At 46.0% G+C, this 24,733-nt stretch overlaps 1 protein-coding gene across 1 annotated transcript; it reads left to right on the top strand.

Moving 5' to 3' along the window:
- The first annotated feature begins 445 nt into the window (after nucleotides 1-445).
- Nucleotides 446-22,851, top strand: LOC115408541 (uncharacterized). Its single transcript, XM_030119363.1, has 28 exons — nucleotides 446-517; nucleotides 10,151-10,348; nucleotides 10,446-10,839; nucleotides 11,734-11,934; nucleotides 12,523-12,702; nucleotides 12,777-12,974; nucleotides 13,162-13,282; nucleotides 13,528-13,621; nucleotides 13,869-13,955; nucleotides 14,156-14,272; nucleotides 14,369-14,467; nucleotides 14,648-14,799; nucleotides 14,932-15,070; nucleotides 15,411-15,533; nucleotides 15,638-15,835; nucleotides 15,959-16,674; nucleotides 16,777-17,161; nucleotides 17,367-17,386; nucleotides 17,801-18,050; nucleotides 18,149-18,238; nucleotides 19,423-19,737; nucleotides 19,827-19,997; nucleotides 20,110-20,287; nucleotides 20,375-20,491; nucleotides 20,808-21,092; nucleotides 21,175-21,413; nucleotides 21,625-21,683; nucleotides 22,474-22,851. The coding sequence occupies exons 1-27, from the start codon at nucleotides 515-517 to the stop codon at nucleotides 21,661-21,663; spliced, it is 5,109 nt and encodes a 1,702-aa protein (XP_029975223.1). The 5' UTR covers nucleotides 446-514; the 3' UTR covers nucleotides 21,664-21,683; nucleotides 22,474-22,851.
- Nucleotides 22,852-24,733: the final 1,882 nt, after the last annotated feature.

Genomic DNA, 24,733 nt, shown 5'->3' with positions numbered 1-24,733 from the left:
CAATTCAAGAATTTGTGCTTGCATGTACTTGGAATTACTGTGAGGATTGCCTCTTCCCGCCTCTCTCCGTCTCTCCGTCTCTCTCTCTCTCTCTCTCTCTCTCTCTCTCTCTCTCTCTCTCTCTCTCTCTCTCTCTCTCTCTCTCTCTCTCTCTCCTCAGACAAACATAGCACGAGGCACCCGAGGTGCAGCGAGAGTCTGAGAGCAAACAGAGACAGAGGCAGGAGCGAGCAGAGAGCGCGGGGTAAATCAGAGGCTAAACCAGAGCGAGAGAGGAGGCAGAACGGGAGCCGAGCAGCTGAAGACTTAATGAATGCTCATCCAGCTGGCTCCAGGTTCTCCTCACTCACTCAGCTGTGAAGGAGCGTGCACGCAGAATGGATTTCATGCTGGTCCAGCAGCCAGTGACCAGGAGCGGGAGCTGGCGCTCTGTGGACGATCGTCGCTGCCAGTGGATTATTTCTGAAAACGCTGCTGTTGTGAGGAAAAGTGAAGACAGCACCCAGAAAGGAAGATGGTAATGTGGCGGTCTGCTCTGTTTACCGGCTCACTCTCATCTCCTGTCGGTTTGTTTACTTCTATTTGGGATGGCTTTCGGCCTCTGGTCTTATTCTAACATCAGAATTTACTGTATTAAATTAACATTTTGTCCCAAACAGCATCTTCTGCCTCCGAATGTTGTTTTTCTGTGTGATTTGTTTACATCAGGGGCTTAGACATGATATTTGATATTTGAGTTACGGCTTCTTCATGGATTGTTTCCTGCGTTAACCTTCTGAGACAATGACAGATCAGAAGGTCACTTCACTTTCATGTCCGTACCTCTCTGAGGCTCTTCGTTTTGGTTAAAGGTTACTTCAAGACATGTCTTTTACTTTTGATGACTAGATGAACACCTTCAGATACCAACTATTCATAACAGTTCATTATATCTGCCTTAAATAATCTCTCAGTAGTTGTTTTGTATATTTTTGTGTAGTATCTTGTTATATGAAAGAAAATTACCCTCAATTTGTTAGAACTTACTGTCACAATATTTAAGTCATGTTTTTTTCTGAATGATCTTCCCGTATTAGACATGTGCAGTGGCGCTTTAACAGAGAGGAGAGAAATGTTCAGCCGGACTAAAGGGGGCAAAACGTAGCAGTGTTTGTGTTATTATGGAATGTGTGATAAACCTAAAAAAACCCGCACATTTTCTAATATTTTGATAACACCTGTCAGATAAATGATGAACTGGCTGAAAGGTTCATGTTTAGTAATCGCGATGGTTTGTGATTTGTTGATTCAAAACATTGAACAGTCTTCGGCCCTCATTCTTAAATTGAATATTTTTTTGATTCTGTTTGGGATCTCAGTATCTCTAAATGTACTCAACTAAAAGAGATGCACTTTCTAACGTTAAACAAATAAAAAATGAGAACAGCGAAGAATCCTTTAACATCGACCTTTCCTTCTTTGACATCTGAAATAAAATAACTGCATGCAGCTTATTTCCCTGTAAGCGTCAGGAGACCGTTACAGTCGCTTTTTCAAAATAGTAGCACAGAGACATGTATTTATTATGTCCTGACAAGTAAGCCTTTATGTTACAACATGCATGCACTGTGACTGTGTGCAGCATAGCTCCCATTGCTCCTACCGCCGCTCTGCCGGCGCGTTTCGACTCAAGGTGAAGGTCTCAGGTTTCTCAGCGTTGAGGCGGATTTCACAGACCAGCCACTGTATCTGCGTCCTTCTTCCTGGCAGGCAGGAGGCGCAGGAACCAGGAGAAACCGTCTCGCCCTGGTGAATGTCGGGATCTCCTCGTTAGAGCTGCCGCCGTTTGGCGTGCCGGTCGTGGACCTTCACATCCTGCGGAGGGAGGAGAAGTTGTGAATGAGTGTATTTTCTTTGAGTTGTTACGTAGAGGTGGTTTCAGAGAAGGCGTGCCCTGTTTGCACATAAAGGTGTTTTTGTTTTGGCTCTGACGTTATGCAGGGAGCTGAATTTTAAAAAGCCCGCCCAGCTCTCCTGCAGGTTTGATTTGGCAAGGGTTAAGATGTGTATGTGTGTGTGTGTGTGTGTGTGTGTGTGTGTGTGTGTGTACCACCCTGACGTTTCCCGCCCTCTTCCCTGCATATTTGCCGTGTCGTTGAAACCAGAGTCTATTAACCCGACTATTCCTGTTTTGGGAGTGACCTCAATGTTTGGGTATTTGTTCCTGTGTCCACCAGGTTGCACACAGCATCTTTTCTCTCTCAGCAGAAAGACATCTTGTCCCGTCGCGCTGATTCAATGGAAAATACACAACAGGCGGTCCAGCAGCTCTGTTTGCAATACTACAAATCACCCCTCCGCTCCTTCGGCGCCCGGCCCCGCCGTGCGCTTTCAGAGCGTTTCTGGTGATATCAACGGAGGCTTTGGGTTCAGTTGAGCTCGACTTGGTGACTGAGCTGTAATGAGTGTGACGCAGCTGTTCAAAGTGTTTGAGTCTGACGGCTTTGAACAACTGCAAAAGGTTCATTTTTACTTCCGCTGATCGTTTTTCTGCCTATTTTTAAGTCCCGGAGCAGCAGAGATTTTTTTTAAAAGTCTTTTTCAGTCAAGCTTCACCTCACATGAATGAACTCGACATCCTAATTAGTGTCATTTGATCTGTGTGTGTATGTGTGTGTGTGTGTGTGTGTGTGTGTGTGTGTGTGTGTGTGTGTAATATTAGGAGTCAATGCGGCACTTTTAAAAGGTTCGACGACACGTTCATCAATGTTCAGCCGGATCGGGGTGACGGAGAGCATCTGATCTGTTTTCTTCTGTTTCTTAGCGATGGTTTCTCGCTGTTTGTTATGAAATCTGCCGGTGTTCGTTACATTAAGCGCAGCTGTGGGCTAATTACAGATGAGACGAGCCCGTCAGTGAAAGCTAAGACACACTTTGATTTAATAACACGCCTCGTGCACACACGCGGCGCAGACGCGTCAGCCCGCTCATCGCGCCTTTAAAGTCTGGGCTCATTCATAATTCCCTGACGTGTTTTTCGGGAGTTAAACACAGGCCCGGCCGCCTCCGCACCGCTACTTTACGGCCACCGTCAAACCGTCCTGCTGATCAAGGCCGTCGTGATTGGTGTTTGCCTTCCGCCAGCTCCGACTTGCTGATCCCCGTCAAGCTACTAAATATAATGTCTGGCCGGCGCGGTGCCTCGGTGGTCGCGCGCCGTGCTTCTTCTCAGCCGGTGTTTAAGCGTGACCACAGGGCGCCTCGGCCGGGGCCTGCTGTCACCCGCCGTTTCTGAGCTGGACAAACACAACATGCCACCCTAGGAAAAGAAAGAGCTTAAGAGAAGAAAACATTTCTGACTCTCTGTGCTCTTGTCCGAAGGTACAGTTTAAAGGATAAAAGACACAGCACAGTGTTTATTAGGTAAATCTATTTACTGGATGAAAGTAGAGCTGTTCCAACAAAAATAGGAATTTGGTGCCTTCTCTCTGACTAATCTGTTTTCCTGTTTTTGAGCCATAAATAACTTAGAGTGATACATTATTGATGCCAAAACATGACAGATAGTTTTGTGCAACCAAAACCTGAATTCTGTTTCTCATCTTGGTTTAGAAGCAATTATCTGAGAGAGAGATAGACAAAAATCCATCCTATTATAGAACTAAATACAGCAAAACTTTTGATTTAGTTGGATTTACTCACATCTGTCTTAATGACAGTGAAGGAAAAGATCTGCAAAAGTTACTGAGAGAGTGAAATTTTAATCCCTGAGCCATGAATACAGAAGGCAGGATGGTGCAGCGATGGTGAATGTATTGCCTTAAACATGTGAGATATTTTTGAAGAATTCTGAGCAAATGTGACACATTTGAAGAAATATTTTGCAGCTTAACGAAGTTCTTAAATGCACTTTTGACATCCTTCATCATGAGTTAATTTACTCTGCGACCTGCCAGCAGGAGACCATTCAGTGTTTCATACAGGCTCAGTGAAGCTTTATCATGGCACAGCTTCTATAATAGAGCTCATCTGTTTATTTTGCTGTTGAATTTTGCTAAAATCATCAGGATTGATCCACTTCATGCCTGTTTTCTGTCTCAGTTATGTGTTTTCATGTCTGCCTGTCAGTTTGAAGCAAAACATTGTGAAGCAGATATAGATGAGGTGGTTTTCCTTCTGTTTGTTTGCTTTTAAGATCCTGAAAGAGTTTTAAAAATGGTGAAACAATGAAGGAGAGAACATTTTCACACCTTAGTTTTAATTATTTGTTCATGAAATGGTGTTGAATATAGAAACTGAACTAAACAGCTGTACTCATGTTGTTTTCTTTTTGAAGACTTTTACTCCCTGAAACAACCAATGATGGAACAACTGTGGTCATAAAGTTTCATGAAGCCCAGACAGTAATGCCTTGACAATAGTTCATTAAGATATTTGATCCATTATTTTGATAACATTTTGACCAATAATCTAATAAGTTATTACATGATTGAAATAGCATTAAAAAAAAAATCTAAACGTAACAACTGCAGCCAACTATACAATAATACATAAACAGGTTTGCATTTCTTGGAAATCATTTTTTTTTTTTGTTTTTTTTTTGCAGGTTGCACACTTTGCATATCTAAAATAACAATAATAATAATAATTTATTCAATTTAAAAAGCGCCTTTCAAAGCACCCAAGGACACTGAACATTAACACACAGAAAAAATAAAAACAGTAATCACAACATAAAACACAGAGCAACAACATTGTTATGGTGGATGCGACTATGAGACATTGGTGATGTAGGACTGTTTTGAGTCTGACTTTAAAGAGTGGCAGGGAGTCAATGGTGCGGCGGTCGGGAGGGAGAGAGTTCCAGAGCTGGGGAGCAGAGCGACTGGATGCTCTGTGCCCCATGGAGACGAGGCGGGCAGGGGGAACAGAGAGCTGAAGGCTGGAGGAAGAGCGGAGTGACGGACAGGAGTGGCCATGTGGAGGAGGTCGGATATGTAAGGTGGGGCCAGGTTATGGAGGGCTTTGAATGTAATGACAAGTGTCTTATACTTAATTCTCTGTTTTATTGGGAGCCAGTGGATTTGTTGTAAGACGGAGGTGATGTGGTGAATGGTGGGAGTCCGGGTAATGAGGCCAGCTGCTGAGTTTTAGAGGCGCAGCAGTTTCTGGAGGGATTTGTTGGGGAGACCAAGGAGAAGAGCGTTGCAGTAATCAATCCGAGAGGTGACAAGGCTGTGGACGAGGATGGCAGTGGTTTGAGGAGTGAGGAAGGGTCGGAGACGAGAGATGTTATTGAAGTGGGAGTGGAGAGAGAGTGTACTATCAAGGACGACACCCAGGCTCTTGGCCTGAGGGGAGGGAGGGACAGTCCAGTTGTGGATGGAAACGGAAAAACTGTTAGATTTGGAGAGAGTGGGGGGGGGGGGGGTGCCTACAAGGAGGACTTCGGTTTTAGTACCATTTAGTTTCAAGAAATTGAGAGTGAACAAGGAGTGAATTTCTTGTAGGCAGAGGCAGAGGGAGGCTGGAGGAAGTGATGGAGATGGCTTGGTAGAGAGGTAGAGCTGGGTGTCATCGGCGCAGCAGTGGAAATAGACATACTGGTTAACATGGTTGTCATATTAATTAATAAACTTTGCTTTTCTTTTACATTAGTAGCTTTGATGCATTCAAAATGGCCAAAATTAAATAATAGTTTTTGTCAATTTTCTCTCCTCACATTCGCAAAAGTTGCTCAGAACTAGTTCTGACCACTGTCAAGACAATTTAGAGTTACAGTGAAATGAATTATCCAGTTACATTAATAAAATTTTAATGTCAATACTTTGTTTCCATTAAAAACATTTTTTTAATGAAATTCATGTGATTGTTTTTTTAAGAGAAAATAAGCTTTTTTTTATTTAAAAATTATGTAATTTCGGAAGTGAAACTGTGGTGCTCCAGTAGATTGAATGGTGCTCTGTATTACTGCCTATCCTTCAAATTCTTTTTGAACTTTTCATAATTTATTTTATTTTTGCAGAGATCTTTATCAGAGCTGCATCTTTCCATCTTTTCTTTAATTGAGTGAAGTGACAGTGTGTGTGTATAAAAAAAAAACAGCTGAAAAGGAAAGTCTGCATTCGAGTCTTGTTCACTTTGGTATTTTTACTGGCATAACTGGGGATGTAAATAAAATGCCCTGGACACAGCTGTTGTGACGTATATTCTACAGCCTGAGTCCCTCAACAGCGCCGGGCTAAAAGTAATGCATGAGCGTTTACGGAGTGTGTCGCGCTGAAAATTTACCAACAGCTTAAACAACATAGAAAGTTTAGTAAAGATGGGAATAATCACTTTTAAACTGCTGCTGAATCTGTTCTTGTAATCATGGACGTCCACTCTTCCAGTTTAATGCTCTAGTCTACATTGTTTGGATCACTTGCAAAAAATGGAAAAAAAATCTGTCCTGTAAAAAATGAGAAAATCTTTCAAACTTTCAGACTATTTTATGATAGAAATTTGGAAATATGTGTGATTTCAGTCAGTATAATGCTTCTCGGCATCTTCTATCATGTGTAAATGGAATATCAGGCTATTTTTTTAAACTCTTAAAGTTGAAAAAAATGCTTTTAAGTTGCACTCTGAGATTTGTTCTTTCTATGAACACACTGTCAAGGACAAATCAAAGTTTGTCTTCATTTTTTTTAACTAATGATTCAATTAATTTCAGAAAACAATTTTTAATTCTGTGATTTCCAGCTGCAGATTAAATTTGCAGTTTTGTGTGAACTCAGTTTGAACACAAATCCAAAATGTCTGTTTTGGACAGAAACAATCTTTAAATAGTCGCAGTTAAGTTTATATGTTTATCTTTAAGATTATAATGTGAGTAGAGAAGTTTTGTAAGCAGTGATAAAAACCAATATGAAGATAATATTTCCAAATTATTCATTTTCAACAGCAAGTCACGGGTCACAAACAAAACTTAGCCTTTTTTTTTCGTTCATCTCACTTTAGCTGCTTCATTTTATTTTATTAAAACATAATTCCAATCCTCTCCACCTTGAGTCCAAACTGCCTCAGCAGCTAAAAGTGACCCGACATCTTTTATAAGGATGTTCCAGCTGGTTTAAAATCACATTCGGGGGGTTTTCCTTCTCCCCCGGCCGTGTCCTCTGCACGGTGTCCTCTGTACACCCCGAAACACACACAACACATCCGGGAGGGAGAGAGAGTGGGATGAAAAGGATTGGAGTCATTCCCAGAAACTGTGAGGGTTTGTGCTGACGGCTCTGTTCCAGTCGTGCTGTAATTATTTTGTCATTTACCACATGATTAACCGAGCTGCGCCATATGAAAAAAGAGATGTCAGCTGATTTAATCTTTACTTTCAGAATGTTCTTTAGACTCTGAAGAAATGTGCTGAGACTGACAGTGTGACGACAGATCACTGTTGCATCGACTCACATAGAGTCAAAATGTTTTAATGTCAACTTTTACACCAAGTTATTGAAAGGATAGTTTTAATCACATTATTTAATTCGACGTGACACAAATTCACGTCTGTCCTCCAGCTCCTCCTCTCAGTGTCGGCTGCAGGAAAACCATTTGAAATAGTTCGTGTGAAATCCAGCAGGGACTCTGCTCTGTTCAAATAAAATAAAACTGCAGACATAAACACAGGAAATTGATTCTTTTCATGCCTTTTTAAAGGATGCATCAGACACTGTTTGGCCCACTTAGATCACTTCTGCTTGTTGTCTTTCACATATTTCTCAGGCTTTTTGTTTATATGATTTTACAGAAGCAGAATATTTCTGACCACATTTCAGTTGTCCAGTAAAATAACTTTTTTTGGTAAATTCTCAAAAGCAAAGACAAGCAATTACTGTAAAACCTTGTATTATTTCCACTGCTTTCGAAAAATATGATTCCTAATTAGATTCTTTCCAAAATAATCAATGTCAATTATTGATTATAAAGGATCTTGGAGCTGAAGAGAGGAGGAACATCTCGCAGGAGATTTGTGTATGAGCTGCAGGAGGAAACAGAGAATCGGCTCACACACCAACCGCTAAAGGAAGCACAAGTCAGATTAATAGGTCTCCACATATTGTCTCCTTTAGGATGAATCCAAGCTGCTCGTCTTGTGGTCACAACACCCTTCCTTTCTTGAAATCGACCCAGAGACAAAACAAAACACCCTGTAAAAGAAGCTGTCATTACTGTACCTTCACAGCATTGTGTTGAGTCTGCACGCATGCTTTCCTCTTCATTGTTAAATATTTTTGACTTGTCTGGACGGGAACCTGCTTGGCATCAGGAATGTTTGGAGACTATTTTGGTTTCATAATGATAGCGGACAGAGATACTCAAACGGTCCTCAGCCTCGGCTCCCGGACATCTTATCCACGGTAATGTGAGCGTCCTCATTTATTTCAGTGGCTGACTGAGAGAGATCCGGGTGTTTATATAGAGCCATGTGAATTCACAGTAACTGTACGCTGACCTGGGCGCAGCGGCGAGTCCATACAGCCCAGACAAACACGTAAACACGCCAATGGAAAAAAAAAAAAACCCACACTTGACCAGCCATCTGGATGTGCTGGATCTCCTTTTTTTAGCCATCGTACAGTAACTGGTTCTGTGCTCACATTGCTGACTCGTCTTACCGGCGGTGTGAACACACTCAGTTATATTTTACTAGTTTCTTATAGGTGAAAGCTCTCTGGCTCCTGGACTCTGGCTGTCTGTGAGTCTGAGCCAACATGACTGTTCAGCTTTCCTCTTAAGGTCAAGTTCATTTGAATTGGTGTGATTTTTAAGGTACTGTCTGTCCAAACATTGGAGACCTGAAACTTTTAGATTCCTGACAGTGAACAACAAAATCCTTCTGCTGATTTTATTCAGGATTCATAGAAGCAGTCTCGATCTCAGGATTAGATATTTAATTTCATCCTTCTGAGCTGTCAATCTGTCCTCCTCCTTTCTGAACGCTCTCAGCTCTCTCCTCTCCTCTCCCTCATGCCATCTTCATGCCTGCTGTTGTGTTTCCTCCCAGAGAGGTGTGGCAGAGGTGACCAGAAAGCTGTGAGTCAGAGAATTGTTTTTAAAGCTGCTGAGGCTGCGGATTGGCCGGAAGTGCAGCGGCTTCAGATGATAATGTGAAGAGATGAGACGGAAAGAGGAGACGACCCGAAAAAAAAAGAGAGAATATAAAGCATCAGATATGTAGGAAACAACAAACCAAAATAGGATGCACAAATAGAGTTAAGGTAAATTTCACTGTGGTGAGACGGTGTGAATCCTACTTGTGATAGTCTGAGGGGACGTTACTCATCACACCCTCCCACACCCGGCTCTCATTCCATTACTAACAACCCACATTTATTTGCCACTACAGCTTGAAACCCCTGAGTAGCATAAAATAAATTCCATCCATCCGTCTTCTATAACGCTTAATCCAGCTTCGGGGTCACCGGGGACTGAAGCTTTGGGTACGCCCCGAACAGGTCCCCGTCCATCACAGGGAAAACACACAGACACACACATCGTCCACTTTGCACAGCTTTAAATAGAGATTTCAAATAAGAGGAACAGCTCACCTTCCCAAAGGTAACAAAAAAACCAACAAATATCATAACTAACGTTCACTAACTATCCCATTCTGTTTGTTTTTACTGTAAATCTTGAGACCTTTATGGCACTGAGCACATACCTGGAGGAAAAAAATGTAGCAACGTTTGTGGTATGTGTCGACATTCACACATCACCTCCCAGAAGCCATATTTCACCCTACAGAGCCCCAGTCATGCATGAATATACATTAACCCCCGAGGTCTGCCGCTGTGGCCTTTGCGGGGCTAAATAAAGCAGGGCCTAAAAGTGGGTAGCGGGCCATGAGTTCGGGTCAAAGGGAATGTGAAACCATAAACCAGGAGGCTATCTGGCCTTGGGAGCAGCCATCACACTGTGTTTACTTGGATGTTTGTTGTCAGGCTGGCTGCCGGTACAGTTCATGATGTGCACAGCGTGTTTGTGTTTGTGTTTGGGTTTGTGTTTGTGTTTGTGTTTGTGAAGCAAGGTGGAGGATGAGGCTCTTGTAATTTAATGGGTGACACCAGTCAGAGGAAGCGACTGTCTCCAGGCCGTTCTTGAGCCCCTTCTTCCTTCGTTGTGCTTCCAGAACCTCGACTCTCTGGAGGGCTCCATCCAGAACCTGCTGTCGGTGTTGTACCCGCCCTTCGAGGCCACTGCTCCTACCGTCCTCAGCCAGCTCTTCCACATCATCGAGAGTCGGTTCAGGGGAGATGCTCTGCGCTGCTTGCTGGACTTTCTGGTCCCGGCTAAGCACATCTTAGACACCGTGCAGCAGGCTGCATGTGTAAGTCACATTTCTTTACAGAAACACAGTTTTTGTAAATTCCTTGTAAATTGTTATCCTTCCAGAACATCCTGTCTTTGACCCTGTCTCCTTTTAGGCTCCGTACTCCAATGCACTTTTCCTCTGTGAGGGCTGGCCTCTGTGTTTACGGGACCAAGTTGTCGTCCACCTCGCTCCCATCAGCCCCCAGCTGCTGCAGCCTGGCGACTTCTACCTCCAGGTGGCACCGTTCTGCGATCAGTCGGCTCGCATCGTGGTGTGCAGCCTCCTGGAGGAGGAGGGCTTTAGGACCGGGGTAGTGGAGGAGACTCCCATCCCTGAAACCTCGTACCCGTGCATTTTCAGCCGTGACTGGTTGGATGAGATCAACCACGGGCGTCAGGGAACGCCCCTCGGCCAGTGTCTGCTCGCCACTGAGCAAGGTGTGGTGAGGTTGCCATGGGAACGGGTGGCCGTGCCTGATTTTGTGGAGGTGCCACAGGGTGCTGGGAGTAGCATGGCCTCTGCTCCTCCTCCATATCTTCCTCTACCATCTCCTCCTCCTCCATGTTTTTCTGATTTTTCTGACCTTTCTATATCTGATGCATCATTTCCTCCTCCTCCTCCTCCTCTTTCTTCTTCCTCTTCTTCTTTAATTGAATCTGAGGTCAAACAGTGTCCTGTAACTGTTGAAAAGTCAGGTTCACCGCCTTCTTCACAGCCCTCTGCTTTCTCTGTGCGGACTAGAATATGTCCAGCGAAGCATGGCATTGCTGTGTCGCTTTGCCTGGTGGACTCAAGCACTGCCTCATCCGCTGGCCTGGCAAAAGTAAAAGAGACTGAGACAGAGCCTAAGCCTAGAGGCTGGGTTTCCCCGAATACGTGGGACAGCCGGTTTACTGGGACACATTCCAGTACAGCCACAATAACAGATTTAGATCAATCCAGAGGGAAAAGTACAGTTTCCATTGTATCTGAAAATACAGAGCGAGATAAACAAAAGGCGGCAAACCAGGAGGATCCGGTGAGAAAGGGGCTCCAACCCCAAGTTGTTGCGGAAGGAGAATATATTGATGTGCTGCAGGCTACAATGCTCTTTGGCCGAGCTCAGGCACTGGCAGAAGGACAGCATAAATCAGAAATCCAACCAAATGCACAAACAGAAGCAGAGATGCAAAGTTATCCACAGCTCCAGCAGATGAACTCACACAGGCAAACACATCGAGAGCCAGTCTCACGTTTCCACCCGTGTACACAACCGCAGGAACACACGGAGGCGCCCGCAAAGCCTCAAAGTCAGTTTAGATCTGCTCCGTCATCCCGGCCCAGCATGTCCGCAGCGCCAGGTCCTCAGTCCATTCTCCACCATTCCCAGCCCCATCACCCTCCGGCTGACCCCTCCGAAGCCTCGCAGTGTGTCCGCACCGTGCGCTTCGCAGAGAAGCCCTGCACGCCGTGCATGAGGAGGAGACAGGGCGGGAAGGTCAGCAGAGCTCAAGAGCTGAGATGTCGATACAGGGACTCGTACCAGGCTGCTATTCAAAACCCCGTGGCCTTTGGGCAGGGGAAGCAGAGGGGGAATATGACGGCTGTGTTGGAGGAGGATGGCGATTTCTCCCACCAGGCAGACAGACCCAGACCAGCGGAGACAGGAACAGGAGATCCTTGGTGTAATGTCCAAGACGTGTGGTGTAAAAAACAGTTTTCTTCCTCTGCCGGCGGAACCGTTTGTGAGGAGTCGGGAGAAAAGCACACCGTTCCATATTGGAAACCAGGAAATACAAACAGTGCCCCCTGCATGGATTACAGGGCAACACATGCTGTGCGGTTTGGTGAGCGACTGGAACAGACAGCTCAAAGGACCACTGTGCCATTGAGTGAACCACAGGACACACGCTCTGCCAAGTCTCATGACAGTTTACACAATGTGAATGGACCAGGCTCCGCCGCCGCAACAAGGAAAAACACTACTGAACCTTTGCCAAGCTCAAATGGTCCAAAACCGTCCGATGCCTCCACCAAACATTGCGGATTACCATTCAGCTCAAGTGAAACCTCTGGGAAGCCGACGGCTGTGAAGGCTGATCAAAGGCTGCAACACAAAGCAAGTTCCACTGAGACGCATCCAAACTTCCCCCAGCCTCTCACAGCAGCTCAGAACGCAGCAGAGAGAAGATGCTCGTCTCTCTCCACAGCGGTGGTGGACACCTCGGAGAGGTGTGAACTGGTCATCGTAGAAGGTCAAAACGTCAGGAGAAAAGAGAAAGCGGACGTCCGTGCGGAGATTCCTCAGCTGCATGTCGTCAAATGTAAAAACAGCACAGCCTTCAGGCTCGTTTCACCCAAGATTAACAGGAAGAAGATAGTTATTCCAGGTAAAGTGCTGCTAACGCTTTATTTCTTTATTTCATCCACTGTGTTTTAACTATATAAAACCAACTGTCCACAGAAGCTGCTCAGCCCAGTAGTGCTCCTGGCAGAAATGGCCTCCAAACGGAGAAACCGTCACAGACAGACGCACCTTCACTGCGGGGGAAACACACGTTCTTCCAGGCAGCGTCTGCACGCCCAAGGCCTGATCACCTCCACCTGGGGTCCCCAGACCCTGGAGCACACCCCGTCTATCTGGGACTGGCGTCTCTCACAGGTAGTGTAGTTTAGATACAATCAGTGAGAGCTGTCTTTTGATTCGCAGCAGCATCGCTGTCTTTATTTGCACTACAGTTTGGTAACCGTTCCCCAAAATGAATCAGTTGGGTCATTATAGGGATTCCCTGTAATGAATCAGGATTTCAGCTGACCCCTGACCTCTTTCCCTGTCCCAAACCGTCCAGGCGGCAGAGACAGGATGAGCAGGGCAATGGTGGAGCTGTATGGAGAGCACCAGGGGTGGAGATCAGCTGTGACGAGCCAGGAGATCTTCCAGATGCTGCTTTACTTCCACTCAATCACCAGGTGAGAAAGATTTCAAACTTTAAAGTTTGAAAATTACTATGCTCAGAAGCATTCCTCTTTGGAAGGCCCTTTTGTGTGTAGTTTGCATGTTCTTCCTGTCAGTGATTGAACTTGGACTTTTAAAGTTGTGTGCTGCACAGAAAGAGTATCAAAGGAAGGCTGTTTACAAGCAAACAGGAAGACACTTTCTCTTTTATTTGAGTTTTATTTTAGGGATTGATTTCAAGGTTTGATGCTGTTTGCAGGAAAGAAGTGCGAGAAGCTGGGATGACTCTTATTTTTGACGCTAGAAAGATGCATCCTCCGCCACAGCTCTACAAAGCTTTAATAACTCTTCAGGTAAGAAACGAACAAACCTCTGCACTGTTAAGTAGCAGTTTACAGACGATCTATTCAGAATCTGATGTCAGTTCTTCTCTCAAACATGAAGAGCATACTCAGATATGAAGGAAGAAACATATTCTTAATTGATCTGCTGTTATTGTACATTCGCTTAAGAAGTAGGAGGTGTTTTTTAAGCTCACACTGCACTGATTTGATTCATATTTCACGAAGTTCATGGATTCTGTTTGCTGACTATGTGCAGGAGCTGTGTCCCCAGGCTGTAAACAGTTTGGTGCTGCTGGTGGACAAAGAAAGCAGCATCCGACCAGAAAAATGTCCTGGGATACAGGTCAGGTCTTCCACTCAGTGTTTAAAACGTGCTACAGATATAAAGACACATGATGTGTTTAATAAATACCTCTGAATTGGTGGTTTACATGGAACATGTTGGGTTCATGAGAAGTGCCCTGAAGTGGTGGTGAGGATGGCTCAGAGTAACAGGAGCTGTATGAAGCCCTCTAACGTCTGCTGGTTTCCACCCTGAGGCAGACTGACGTCGTGGCGTCGATGAAGGTTTTGCTGAAGCTGGTGGATGCGAGTCAGCTGAGCTCCCGTCTGGACGGCACGCTGCCCAGCACCTACTGCGACTGGATGGAGCTGCATCAGGTGCCCCATTCATCAACTTCCTTTTTATTTTTCCTCCATGTGTCTTTGTAATCTGCTCATGATGTAAAAAATGTTCACCCTCTCTTTCCGTTCTAGAAACTGTTCCCATTCGTGCATGATCTCCATGAAACGTCTGGCCTGCTGCTGAGAGCCATCAGTAAGCTGGAGGAGCCTCAGAGGACGGACTCTGTGCAGGTTGGTATTGTGAGCATCAAAGCGATGTTAATTCCATGTTATGTAACCTCTGCCTGCATTGATGCTGCACTGTGTGTGATGTGTTGTTGTGAAGAAAATAGTTTTTTCATTGAAGGAAGAAAGAAAGCACAGGCTAAGATGACTGTTTATTTCTTGAGCCGGTATTTGTTTGCCTAACAGACGGTGCAGCAGTGCATGATGGACCAGCGGACTCTGATGAAGGATGTTCTGGAGGATAACCGATTGGTCAGCCTGCAGAGAGAAGGCGGGGCCATCCTGGCCCGCCTGAGGAAGGAGAGTGACCTCAAATACCCTCACTGTGAAGACCTCAGGTGAAAAAAATCCTCTTAAATAGCCGGATGACTGTAAAAAAAAATATTTTGAGGATTCAAAGCACATCAGGGAGAAATGTACATGACGTCATGAGTTAGTTGTGTGTTCTTTCATCGTTCTCATGCACACAGCGATGCCGTGGACTCTGTGACCAGCCTGTACAACCAAGTGGAAGAGCAGGCCCATGTGCTGGTGCAGAGGTCCAACATGGCCCTGGAGCACCTGGAGTACCTGCTGCAGCTCAGAGAGATGGAGGGACACTTCGCTCAGGTACGCTGCGAGAACCGCTGATCTGCCGTTTGATTCAATAACTATTGTGATCAGTTTTATCTCTCTGTAAGGTCAGATGGAAAGATGTAAATTCCAAATAAAATAAAGATTTTTGGCAAAACACTATTTAGAGGAAAAGTGTTAATTCAAACTATTTACATTTAGGTTGCATATTTTGTCCTTTCAAACTCCAACTAAAAAGATCTCAATCAACAGTCTCAGCAACAACAAAGTCAAAGGCAGTCATCACCTTGTTTTGAAGTTCACAAAACTTTGGGAAGAAAGATTATTCTGCATATCAAAACAGTAAAATTGATCAGTTTTCCTCTCCTGAGTCTAGATCCAGCAGTGGTTCAATGTGGAGGGAGAGCGCCACCTGCTGGAGGCGGAGTCAGTGGAGGACTCAGGATCCAGGATGGAGCAAGTCCTCAGCAGCTTCACTGCTTTCCTGATTGAAGCTAATGTAAGTCCCAGTTTGTATTTTTCGGGGAAACACGTCTGTACTAGAATTTCTCTCTTTTTTGTCCGCCTAGCAGTGAGTATCTGTTTTTTTCCGTCCTCCTCCAGGACCGAAGGCACCACGCCATGTCGTTGGTGTCCGAGGCCGAGCGGCTCCAGCAGAGCGGCGTCGCCTACACAGAGACGGAGGCGTTCGGTGCTCTGATCTGCAGCTTTAAGGCCGGCATGGAGGACTTCCTGTGCAGGGCGGAGACGTGTGGCCGGGAGCTGCAGGTCATGGTCAATGTGTGCGACTTTTGTGAGCAGGTTGGTCCAAAATCAGTGCTATTAGTTTTATACTGTGGGGGATGTTTCCAAAATGCAAACAATCCACACGGAATTTACTTCTGTTCTCCATCACAGTAAATAAAAATCTCTTGTCATTTACAGGCCACAGCGCTGGCCGGTGAGTGCGTTGAATACTTGGAGCAGACGCAGACCAGAACCCACTCAACGCGAGACCAAAGTGCCCCACAGGCCGATGAAGCGAACAGTCAGTCAACACGACCCCAGAGCCGCGACCCCGACGCCGCGTCTCTCTGCCAGTCCGATGTCCGTGCGGCGCTCGGCTCCGGACCGACCGGCCCCGGCGCCGCTCTGTCCCGCGCCGACAGCTCCGTTCTCCAGGCTTTCCAGGACCGCTTCCTCCACTTCAGCCCGGAGCGATTCCAGGAGATGAAGGCTCAGGCCGGCGCGCTGCGAGGCTCTCGGGGGATGAGGGTCTGGAACGTAGCCTGGTTGAAATGTCAGGAGGCCCGTCAGCAGCTCCAGGAGACGATGCAGGACGTGGAAGAGGCTGATCCTCAAACTCCGGAGTCCAGCAGCTGGTTTGAAGGTCATTTTGTGGACGTGGCGAACACCAACTTTCAGACGGCGTCACCCGGTGGGCAGAGCCTGGTGGTGCAGTCGACCCCGGGGCCTCGGCACCCGCAGTGGGAGGGGATCGTGTCCGGAGTGGTGGACTTAGGGAAGAGGAGGCCGATTCTGGGCAGCAACAGCTCAAACTCAACAACAGTGGCGTGCTGCAACGCCATCATCAAACCTGAAGGTGACAGCGAGGCCGGGACGAGTCCGAGCTCCAGGGTCCCGCCGCAGTCACCTCAGAGGTAAAGGTTCAACGTCCAGTCACGAGAGATGGGTCGTGGCATGGGGCAGTGGTTTGTTTCTCCTCGTCACTCATGTCTTCAAACTCGTTCCTTCTCCAGCAGGGCTTCTCGCCGGACAGAGAGAGAGGCTCGCAGAAGGATGATGAGCAGAGCGAGGAGCGAGCGAGACGCCGCCGCTCTGTCTCAGTCCCACACCGTGGGCTGCCAGTGGTTTCCGTGGGGGCGGGGCCTCGTGACGAGGTCGGTGAGCCAGGACTCCTGCGCCACGGCGGCGGCCACGGCCGGCTCGTCCACTCCCCCGGAGCAGCGGGTTCGATCCCCGTCGTCCTGCTCTCACCACGGTCAGCCGTCCTGTCGGATCCTCCAGGAGGCCCAGAAGTTCCAGCTCTCCCGCCACGGGAGCTTCTGTTCAGACGACTCCTGCCTGAGCGACCGCGGGGCCGCGGGGGGAAACGGGAACTCCTGCTGCAAACACTCCAGCCTGCCCGTCGGACGCTACGAGGATGCTTTTAGTTTGGGAAGTCCACAGGAGAGCACCAGCAGCGCCCTGTAAGTTCACTGGCTGTGAGCTAAACTGGTATAAAATAAGGTTTGGAATTAGCAGGTAGTTGCTTTGCAAAGTAACAGTTTGTGTCATGTCCTTATTTTACTAATCCTGTGAATTTTTCATATACTTTTTGTCCGTTTTAAAGCTGTCAGTGAAGAGCTGCAGGTACTGTCCCTGCTCCTTTCCTCTCTTCTTTCACAATTTACAAAACTGTAACACACCTAAGAGGCGTGCGGTGCAGCATATCAGACCAAAAACTGTGATATAAGCACCAAAGTTAGCACACGGATTCATCAAACACTGTTGTTCAGAGTGGATGGAGGTCCGAAGAAGAAAACGCCTTACAGAAAAGGTCTTAAAACGCAAACATGACTTTCCAAGCTGTGCCGTCTCGGGTGTCTGTTGATTTTAGAAAGACCCTGAAAGTGTTTGTGTGCATGATATTTATAGCCAATAGGTTCTTTAAAAGTATGAAAGGTATAGGAGATGATGGAAATCTGCTTATAAAAATGACCTTTTTAGCCATTTTCATGCGTACAGTAGAGTCTCCCCAGTGAACACCAACCTGTGCATCACCAGGAGGCTGCAGCGCGTCATGGAGGAGCTGGTCTTCACAGAGAGGGAGTACGTTCGCTCGCTGGGTTACATCCTGACCCACTACCTCCCCCTGATGGACAGACTCGACATCCCTCAGGACCTCAGGGGCAAGAGAGGGGTCATCTTCGGTAACCTGGAGAAGCTTTACGACTTCCACAGCCACTATTTCCTGCCCGAGCTGGAGGCCTGCCAGCGGGAGCCCGCCATGGTGGCTCGCTGCTTCCTCAGACACGTCAGTAGAAACGCTACACCCCTGATCGGGACGCTGCTCAGATTTTATTTTCGTATGTAGTTTCAGATTTAATACATTTGGCTTGGTTGTTTTCACAGAGCGAGAGTTTTGGCTTGTACGCTTTGTACAGCAAGAACAAACCTCAGTCAGACGCCCTGATCCTGCACCGGCGCCACGACATCTTCAAGGTGGGCTCATTTCCATCTGCTCCTCCTTTTGAGGGTCACTATACAGTTACTGCTAAAAGTTTGTGATGACACTGTGCAGGTTAACACACCAGCCACAAAATCATGAATTAAACAGAAAACAAACGCAGAATATGTCAGAATGAAAAACACATTGAAACAAAAGCAGATTGAAAGTACTGTATGAAGATAAAGTGACCAAAATGAAATCAATAACAGGGAAAAAAAATCAGATAAATTATTTAATTGACCAAGAAAAGGCCATCTGAATTAAAAAAATCCTAAATTAAATTTAGAAAACAATTCAAAAATATATTTTTAATTAATTAGCTAATAAAATTTAAATCAAATTGAATTGAGCTTAAAGGTGCTGTAGGTAGGATTTTGCTAGTCAATGCTAATTTTTCTGTGTTTTCTTTGGATTAAATGTTGGAGTATCCATTGATAATCCTTTAGGAGTGTAGCATAATTGCTCTACCGCGAGGGCGCAGCGTTTCCATCTGTCTCTGTTCTGAGCTGAAAAGGAATCTCGACAGCTCCAGGTATCTTTGACCAATCAGAAGAGCCCATGAGGCTCCAACCGTGACTGGTCGAGGGGCGTTCGTCGCACGTTCTTGTGGGAGGGGCTTAACTTGCGTGAGGGCGTGATGTCAGAGAAAACAGGACAGGATTGGCTGTGCTGGGTTTCAAATCATCTTCTTAGATGGGTCAAATCGCCATCTTGCTTAGGTAAGCCTAAGCAAGATGGCGGAGATGCGGAATCCTGCCTACAGCACCTTTAAGAGGAACATCGTAACATTTTGTTAAAACAGTTTAACCTTACATTTAAGATAAAGTTAATGACTTTATTGAAAAATCAGCAGCTACAACACAGTTGTGTCGTGGTAAATGGTAAAGTTGCTGAAGACAAAAAATGTCTTCCTAAATTCAAGACCATCAATAATTCGTTGTGTGTTTAGGGACAAAAAGGGACAAAAATGTAGTTTTAGACCTTTAGAATAAATTACTGTAATAAAATGCACTCCAACATATTCTGCACATTGAGTTTGTATTTTCATGGAGCTGTTGACAAATAGTTGCCTCCAGTGCATTCTGGGAGGAAACCAGCATACCGGGGCGTGCATAGGACAAACATGCAAACTCCAAGAAAATCAAGCCAAATTCATGGCGTTTGTTTCCGCTCCCAGAGAAAGCAGCAGGAGCTCGGGGACATGATGGACCTGTCCTCCTACCTGCTGAGGCCCATCCAGAGGATCAGCAAGTACAGCCTGCTGCTGCAGGACATGCTGGGTCTGGCCGGCTCCTGCAGGCCCACAGACGCGATCCAGGACGCGCTCTTCACGTCTAGCGTGTGCGCGCAGAGCGTCTGCGGCCCGTCCTCATACACGCCCGGCGAGAGGGAGCGAGAGAGGGCGGAGATCCAGGCGGCCGCAGACCTGGTTCGCTTTCAGATGCGCCACGGAAACGACTTGCTCACCATGGACGCCATCCAGGACTGCGATGTAAGGAGTTCACGTCACACGCGCATGAATGGAAGTGGTGAAATTAATCGGTCGGGTTTAACTTCCTGTGACTCTCTCTTCCCTGCCAGGTCAATTTGAAAGAGCAGGGTCAGCTGATCCGTCAGGACGAATTCACCGTTTTCTTCAGGAAGAAGAAATGCGTCCGCCGCGTCTTCCTCTTTGAAGATTTGATTCTCTTCAGCAAAACCAAGAGGACAGATGTTGGGAATGATGTTTATGTCTACAAGCAGTCATTCAAGGTGTGCAGGCGTCTTCATCGTCAGTCTGTTTTGGGCTTTCATCAGATCGACCACAAAGTCACTTCAGCCAGTTTTTCTTATTTCTGTTCCATTTTCTTGTCTTCACCTGCAGACGAGTGACATTGGGATGACCCATAACTCCGGCATGAGCGCCTTGTGCTTTGAGATTTGGTTCCGCAGGAGGAAAAGCGAGGACACCTACACCCTGAAGGCCTCCAGCATGGAGGTGAAGAAAGCCTGGACCACTGACCTGGAGAGGATCCTGTGGGATCAGGCCGCTCACAGCAGAGGTCCTCACAGCAGCAGCATATTTTACTGGCCTGTGGATTCCTCTCCTCATGCAGGTTTTAGTAACATCAGTTAAATATTTGTTGCAGAGCTGCGGATGCAGGAGAGGGTGTTCATGGGAATGGGCCGCAAGCCTTTCATGGACATCCAGCCCAGTGAAGCGGCCATTTGCGACAGAGCCATCAGCTGCGTCCTGCCTGGGAGAAGTAAGCAGCTTCTTCATCTCATCCTCATCTCGTTTTAATGTAATCCACGGATGTCAGTGTGTCACGGCGTCACTTGAACTTCCTGGATTTACTCATTATTTCTGCCCTGTCATTTATGTTAATGGTAACTTTTGATGCTTCACATAGCAGCAGTAGGAAAATCCAACTTAAATATTACAAATATCCTTGTTACTTTAGCTTAGTTGGAGTTTGCCAACGCAGTGAGAGAAGAGAAAAGGCTTGATAAACCCGCAGTGCTCCTCCCTCACTAACGCAGCCCATCGTTGTCTCACTGGTGGCGTGTGTGTGTCGTCAGTCCCTGTGGCCTGTTGTTCACACAGGGGCCTAGATTTCCCCCGGCCGCACTCCGTCGGCTCGGGCAGCACGGCCTCCACCACCCTCAGCCAGTCGTCGTCCTCGTCCGGCCGAGGCTCGCTGCCCCCCGCCGGGTTTCCCGGGAACCCGTCCCAGGGGGGAGACGCCAACCCGGCCGCGCGCTCGTCCCCGGAGGCCGTGGCCGACAACGAGATCAACGCCCTGCATCTCCACCAGCATCACCTGCATCGCAGCTGTGAACCGTGGAAAGCTCACCACGCTCTGAGTGAGTTGATTCACGCAGCTGTCCGAGTCAAACTTCACATTCGTGGATTCATTCGGTGAAACCTGCCGTGTCCCCGATGCAGTGGACAGCACCGAGTCCTCTGGGGAGTGCACAAACCTCTTCAGCAGCTCCGAGCGCAGCTGCCTGTCGGCCATCAGCGGGGAGGCGGTGGACGACTCCTCCTACGTTTCCCAGAGCTCACAGCCCCGCGCGCCGCCGTGCCGGACGCCCAGCCTGAGGATCAACGGCTCGCCGGCTCTGACCAGGAAGAAGCCAGGTGTCGTCTCCAAACCTCCACACCCAGCTAGTGCTCTGGTGCAGGTGAAGGTAGAATAAAGTCACCTGGTTACTGACTGAATGAGCTGAAGGGGGTGGTGTCGGAAAGTAAAGCTGCAATAAGATGTAAATGTTTTGCTTCTCTAAAGGTTTGAGGCAATAATTTTACATCAAGAAGAACAACAGGACAAAAAAAAAAAAACTAAACTGCACGAGGGTATTGAATATTCTATAATTGTCGGTGTTTGTCTTTCAGGGTGATGAATTTATAATTGGAAAATCAACAGAAGTTTAACCATGGAGCCCCAGAAGAAGGTAATGATCACATATAGATGAACTTCACATCTTGAACACTCTTAAATTGTTAAAGTTTGAATAACTTTTTTTACTGTATTTAAGCAATTGTTGTCTAACGTGTAGAACATATTAAAAAAACAAAACAGTGATTTTACTTGACGCAGAATAACAAGCCTGTTATCACTGTGCAACTTTGCAAACGTTAGACTCAGGAATCAACTAGTTTCTGCCTCATCGGATGTATTTTACTTTGATTAGATGTTGAAATGTCAGTTCATGGAAAATTTTGTTAGGACATTTCATTTCAAAGCAATGTAATAATGTGCGTTTGTCAAGCAATAGCAGAATGCTAGATAATGACACTTCAGAGCAAAGTTTGAACCAGACTGCAGGACAGCGACTAGGATTTCTAAAATACACCACCACAGGATTTAGCTGAAGACTTTATTCTGTTATAGTGTCAGAATTTAGCTCCAAATCAGAGGAGGGACACTCTTTTTGATTCAGAGGCGATGTACAGCTCTGGCTGATCTCGGTTGAATGTCAACAGCAAGACTGTAGCATCATTTCATTACATTAGCTGACATGTGGCTCTTCAGCCCCTCTGTAGCGGCTCCCTGAAGCTCTCTCAGATGCAGATCTCTTTACATTCATTTCATATTTTATATGCATAACATGCAAAACAGCTGAAGAGGGTTAAAGAGCTGCATAAAATTAATAAAACCAATACCCTCCTCCTCCTGAACATTTTCTGTAGTTGCTCTTGAGAACCATTTTAACCGTAGAACCATTTTGTCCATCGTTGCAGATTGAAAGTGGACACAAGCTGCTCCGATCACACTGGAGACCAAACAGTCATCTGTGACCAGAAATGTCTGGAGTGGCTGCACGGTCATGGAACGGCAACATTTTCTGAACACAGGACTTCTTCTTTTTTCTTCTGATCTATGGAATCCCCTGAGGTTTGGTGTGGCTGTATCACACTTCAGCCGCCCAAAGCGTGGCTGCAGTGATCATGAGACTGCCTCGAGCAGAGGATGCTGCTGCTGCACGTGTGATCTTTCTGTTTCGTGCATCATAATGTGACTGATATGGGCTCACTTGAAACCAACATTGTTTCAATGCACAAAAACACAGAATATGTATATTTGTGCTTAATGTGTCTCTCACTCTTTTTTGTTCATCATTTCACCTTCACACACTGAACTTGCTTTGGTTTTAATGCAGCCAGAATGATCAGCTGTTATTGCCATATTTACATGTTACAATCTTTTATCACGTGTTTTTATGTGTATTGAATAATGCAGCTGTATTCCACAAAGTGGTTCAGGTGTTTATTGAATGAACCTTTTTCATCTGATTGTCTTCGGTGGCCTCACAGACCACATCACTGCACAAAACACTGTTGGATTTCTGAGACGTTTCCTTTACAGCGGGGGTGTTCATAGTGGGAGCAGAGGCGTAGCTTCCCATTAGGCAAGGCAGGCATTCGCTTGGGGCCCCCTAAGCCAGGAAGGGCCCCTAAGCGGGCCAACAGTTTGACCCAAACAATCAACAGAATACCGCAACCCCTACCCCCCCCCCACCCCGCGCTGACGGCGCATGCAGCTCAGCTCAGGCCGGGACAGCAGAATACATTCACTAGACAGCTACAGTTCCAAGGTGCAATGACAACCGCCCGTCGCAGAGTCCCTGAAGGGGCCCCTGTTACTTTTTGATTGGGGCCCCAGGGGTCCCTTGCTACAGTACTGCGTGGGAGAGGACGACCCCCACCCTCGCAGAGCTTCAACCCCCAGCCCACTGAGTCCTATGGCTGTTTGGATCAGCATGACATGCAGTTTTAAAGCTAATAAGATCTGCTAATTTTGGTATTGTATTACAGTTATTTAATACATTATTACACTCTCATGAATTTGATCTAAGCTTACAAAAAATGTTTTTGTTTTTGTTGTTTTTTTTTTGTTGTTTTTTTTTTTTAATAAAATAGTAGTGCTACTCCCCACTTATTTTGTTTATCAGGACTTTTTCTCAAGACCATGAAAGAAGAGAAAGAAATCAGCCTGTCCCCCCAGAAGCTGCAGGGCTGCTTCACACTTTGAAAACCACTCATATAAAGAGCAGTGAAGAGCAGTCTGCTGTGTAGAATGTGACTTTCTCAGATATCTGTTTGAAACATGCTTCACGTGCTCTTCTGTCCTGTACAGTGATCGTGTGCAAACATCAAAGAAATCAGTGTTTTATGTGAGGATGGAAACACGCCAGGAACAGATGAAGACCACAGCGGTTCATGCAAGTCATTACTCTGCTGTGTGCCTTTATTATTATTATTATTATCCATTATTATCCTCTCTCACTGGGACAGACGACAGTTGTCTCCTAAAGAGACACAGTCAGTTCCAGTTGCAGCTCTTCACTGGCCTGGAGCCCAGGAGAAACAGCTTCATGGCCATACATGGAGGAGCGTGTTGCGTCTGTAGAGAGTGAATTGATACACAGATAAATCTTATTACCTCTCACATGAAAAGTATTTCTTTGAAGACATATTTACTTTGGTTGTTTTTGTAAACTTTTCTTTAAACCTGTTTCATTTCATTTCCCTGCATTGAATATGAAGGACAGACCACTGGCCTGTGAGCCCCCACTTCTTCCTGTCATTTACTGAGTGTTGTGAGAAACAAAGTCCTTGAAAACTTGCTCTCCTGCAGTGAAACAACAAGCTTCAGCGTGTCAATGGATATGAGGAGAAACGTACAGGCAAAAACCACTCACTGTTGTTCAGGGTCCACGAATGGTTTCCTACGGATCAATATACAGCTTCACTTTTATTTCAAGTGACCATCACACATTAGTAATGTTCTAATTGTTGGAGTGTTTTGTTTTTTTTTTTAATATTGTTTTTTTCTTTTATTTGACTGATCTGTGTTTTGGAGCCTTTGTGATTTTATTAAAAGTTATTGATTTCTTTCTTTTGAAGCCACTGGTTTCTGGGACATGGTCAGTCCATGTCCATGTTTTTTTTTCTGTTTTGTATTATTTTCTTTAATGGCTACTTTCCGTCTTTTTATCTG

Source organism: Salarias fasciatus, chromosome 20 (assembly GCF_902148845.1).
Source record: "Salarias fasciatus chromosome 20, fSalaFa1.1, whole genome shotgun sequence".
Taxonomy (NCBI): domain Eukaryota; kingdom Metazoa; phylum Chordata; class Actinopteri; order Blenniiformes; family Blenniidae; genus Salarias; species Salarias fasciatus.
This window is presented reverse-complemented; position numbering and strand designations above follow the sequence as displayed.

Excerpts from the sequence above, each read along its gene's own strand:
- LOC115408541 (XM_030119363.1), top strand. Across the intron at positions 14,800-14,931 it reads CCTCACTGTGAAGACCTCAG|CGATGCCGTGGACTCTGTGA; the intron begins GTGAAAAAAATC and ends TCATGCACACAG. Across the intron at positions 20,492-20,807 it reads CTGCGTCCTGCCTGGGAGAA|TCCCTGTGGCCTGTTGTTCA; the intron begins GTAAGCAGCTTC and ends GTGTGTCGTCAG.